The following is a 4,119-nucleotide window of genomic DNA, read 5'->3' on the forward strand; positions in this document are numbered from 1 at the left end:
GGATAATGCGCCGGCGGTCACGGTCAACCGTTGGGCGATCGGAGTGTGCGATTTTTGGGGCCGACCTTTTCTAACCCGTCCTTCCTCGGGGGAAGGCATCATCGCTGCTTCAATAAATATGGACATGCTGGTCGCCTGGGAGAAACACCTTACTGCCTTTACACTCCTGTCGCAGAGGACAGTACGACTTTATCCCCAGACCGCCCCGAAGGTGGACCACCTCTGCCGACCATCTGGCGTACCTCAACATTACTGATCATGTGTTCCCACCAGACTCACTCAACGCTCTGAAGGTACCGATGGTCAGACACAGAGTCATCGAAGATATCCCGTACGCAGAGTTCACGTTTCCGACCCATAAAGTAGGATCGAAGCATTATAGACCCTACCCTTCACCGGGAAGCTGATATATACTGTGTAGTCTAGACAAAAAGAGATTGAAATTCAGCGTTTTCTTAAATGTCCGCTGAAGACAGGAGATAACGTTACAGGTTTGACGTGAACGAAAGATGAAGAATACGGTCCAAGAGAAAGGATGGCTCAAATAGAGGGTCAGTGACCTGAGGCGAATATTTTAAGCTTTTCGTAGGGATTACAGAAAGTGACTTACCAACGTGGTTCCCATGAACGGGTAGGCGCGACATATTCGGTGTGTTCCATTTGGTCTTAACCCGCTCTGACCGATAACTTCCACTAAAAAAAACAAATCAATGACTAGGGTTTCAAAACAAAACAAATCGCATTCCATTAACGCTAAATAAATCGCGTAAACCAAGGACTCTGTTGAAGTGCGAACTACTGTGTGACATGAATTAGCTTGACCTAAACGAAGAAGAAACAAGCTAATCCCGAGACTACGACAATGGGATGGTGTGCAAGTCCGGGCTGCAGATTCTGTACGTCGTAGATTGTAAAAGAGTACGCACCCATCGTAACAGCACTATACACGGTGGTTTTCCATTAGTTTCAATCTTAGACAGTCACCTCTTAAATGAATACAGCATTTCTTGAGTGATGGACTGGCAACCCTGACGTACATTTTCTTGGTGACAACGTTTTTTTTAATAATTTTTCCTGCACCTACTTAATTTCTGGCATTTACATTATTAGAACGTTACAGGTGTTCACTGAATTTGTGAAAGTTGACGAGACGCAATGCGCATCTCACGAAACTCCAGGGAGTCTCAAACCCACGACCTTGTGACACAACCATTCGGCCACGAGCGGCTGATCGGCAGTGTGATCAACTCGTCCTTAGACGAGAAATAGCGCCAGTCGTACTTCAGTCACGGAATTCACATCACGTGATGACGCGTTGACTGACTATTCAGGTGGCCACTTCTCAGTGGGAAGTTCCACTCACCTCTTGAGCTATTTATAGGTAGTTGGTAGTGTGAGCAGATTTGGGAATGTCGAACAGTCAGATTTCTTTAGTTGAATAGGGGTGGGGGTAGCCTTAAAATTGTTTGCCACATTATATTGGCTAGGTCGGATGTCATGTTGGTTTCGTGGCTAGAGATACGAGCTGATTGGGCATGAGTATACCTCTAGTAACCCAATAAGTCAGTTCACTGAACTACATATCCCTAAGAATACACGTGGAAAAACCGTCCAGCTGTAGCACCCTTTGGGTGTCCAACTGCCATGCCACCCGAAGGAAGCACGAGGGCTAGGATACTGATAGGTTGGCCAAGCCTAGACAGAAAATGTTTAGATGCATAGGTCGGATTCGAACCACGGACCTTCCGATCAGTAAATTCGCGCTGTAACAACTGAGCCATCTCGTCCCCTACAAGTAACTTGCCCCGAGTCATCCGAATTCAGTTCAATAATTTGATTCCGCCCAACTAAGCAAGCATTTGATGAAACAAGCTGCTGCAGATGCGCATTTACAGACCAATGGAAAGCTCCTGGAGACAGGCGCTAAAATCACACACCAGGCGTCTGGATGTAAAAAGGCTTCTTTGAGGTGAGAGCAACAAAGACAAAAAATAGAAGATCCACACGAACAATGCGGGTTAAAGTGTATCCATTTGAGAGTAAAGTAAAGTAAAAAGGGCAATAAACTTCAGGAAGAACCACGTTCAGTAAGTAATAGGTAACAACGAAAAAGATAAAAGCTGATCTATTGTGTGCTCATAGATGAGAACAGCTAGAGTTGTCCATTGTGGGCTTTTCAAGAGTTCCGGGTTTATGCAATACAATGTCTTGCCAAAGGTAATTAGCATAACTGTATGGCGCGGAAATCTAGTATGAACACTGGGGCTACTTTCTATGACTAGATGACTTAACCGTCTGATAGATGACAAGATACCCCAACACAATAATGAAGGCAATTCAAAGACTAAACTACATTTCGAAGATAGAATCTTCCGGCAAAATCATTACAGAGGTAAAAAAACGTCGGACCCGACACGGACCAAAGAACAGTGTTTGACAGAATAGGTATTACGTAAGAAAGCATTTTTCCAGGTTCTGCTCAAACTGGCAGACTAATGTCGCCGAAAGTCACCAACATGTTAAAATGTTGTTTCAGGAGCGTTATTTGAACAAGCAAAGTAGTTCTTCAGATTTCAATTAACATAGGAAGTAACAAACGAGGGAGCTTTTTCATAAAGGAAACTACTCACAAGGTTGCTGAAAACTCTTCGACAGCCCACGACCAGTTTCACCTTTCTTGGGGCTCATCAGGTAGGCGCAGTCCCCAAGAATGCGTCAGCCTTATGTTCTGCTTGAAACCAAATTGCACCGTTTTCGAGAAATACACTCATTTGCAAATCAATTTGGTTTTCACGAGAGATTTAACTGAATCTCTCGTTTTCAGCAACCTTGTGAGTAGTTTCCTCTATGAAAATATACTGTGATATCTCTAATATCGTGCCAACAGAAACATGAGGCGGCCTGTGTGCAGCACATTCAGGTGTAAAATATCATAAAAGAGATATTTAGTTGAGTCCCCAGGGGAAACTAAATTGATTTGCAAATAGGTGTATTTCTCGAAAACAAGGGAGCTGTTTGATGTTCAGGCACCATAGCATTGAGGACAGTCGGGGGAACTTACACTGTTACCCTTCCGTCAGAAATTCCTCTGTTTTTACTTCAAAAGTCCAATACCGAGAGAGACGACCAAACAAAAAAGTGCATTGGAAACTAATCGAAATACGGAATGCAAGGGGCGAGCAAGGACGATAAGTCGAACCTAAATGCACAATTTAGATGAAATTTGCGTGAAATCACAGCGGTAAAACTAAGAAATCGTATAGTACTTGACTGTTGACACTAGAAAGTGACTAAGGTGACTAAGTTGAGAAACCTCAGCAATATGCCTGCAGAAATATTAAAACACTCACCTATCTCCGTATGTGTAGTCGGTTCTTTCGTGTCTGAAGCGGTCGGACAGAAACGGAAAAATAAAAGTTAAAAAGTCCCAAAATAAAATAGTAAAACAGTCAGCATGGCACTAGTTAGTCCGAGAGAGGTTAATAAAAACAGCTCTCCTGGTCTTGCACTTCCGAAACGGATGTGAATAAGTTATCAGGTTGAGAAAGGGAATCCAAACGGAAGAGGTATACGGGAACGTCGGTCTTTGAATTCCAAAGTGGACATTCCGGATGTTAAACGAGGAAACAAATGGAAACAAAGTGAGCTAACACAGTAAACTTCGTCTATCATTTGACATTCAAATGTTTATCCAGTCAGTTGAATGCTCTCTTTCCGGGTGAACAGACAGCGCCATGATGCATGTTGGTTTGTTCGCTGAGCTGGAGAACTTGGTCGCAAACGCTTTATCAATAATGGGGACGACATTTCCTATGCGTTGTGCTCGCTACCGTAGTGCGGTCACCAAGGTAGGGAGGAAAGAGCTACAACGTGGCAACCACAGCCTATGAGACCTCGCGGGTGCGAACATGTGTTGCGACTTGGTACTGGAAGAAAACCGTTCTCGCACAGTGGCCGCTCAGTATTCCCACAATGGAGTTGAACTTTCGAAAGTTATGTATGAGACCTGTGTGAACATGTGTTGCGACTTGGTACTGGAAGAAAACCGTTCTCGCACAGTGGCCGCTCAGTATTCCCACAATGGAGTTGAGTTGTCGAAAGTTATGATCTGTCCCTGAT

At 44.0% G+C, this 4,119-nt stretch overlaps 1 protein-coding gene across 1 annotated transcript in view; it reads right to left on the minus strand.

The window, feature by feature from the left end:
* T265_13485 (hypothetical protein) overlaps positions 1 to 4,119 on the minus strand; it is a gene marked incomplete at both ends in the record, with an annotated part of 42,960 nt that overhangs the window by 22,853 nt on the left and 15,988 nt on the right. The window contains 2 exons of the mRNA XM_009169100.1: positions 611 to 693; positions 3,351 to 3,383. Coding sequence (XP_009167364.1) covers positions 611 to 693; positions 3,351 to 3,383 — 116 coding nt within the window. The remainder of the gene's footprint in view (positions 1 to 610; positions 694 to 3,350; positions 3,384 to 4,119) is intronic.

Source organism: Opisthorchis viverrini (genome assembly GCF_000715545.1).
Source record: "Opisthorchis viverrini unplaced genomic scaffold opera_v5_71, whole genome shotgun sequence".
NCBI classification, from domain to species: Eukaryota; Metazoa; Platyhelminthes; class Trematoda; order Opisthorchiida; family Opisthorchiidae; genus Opisthorchis; species Opisthorchis viverrini.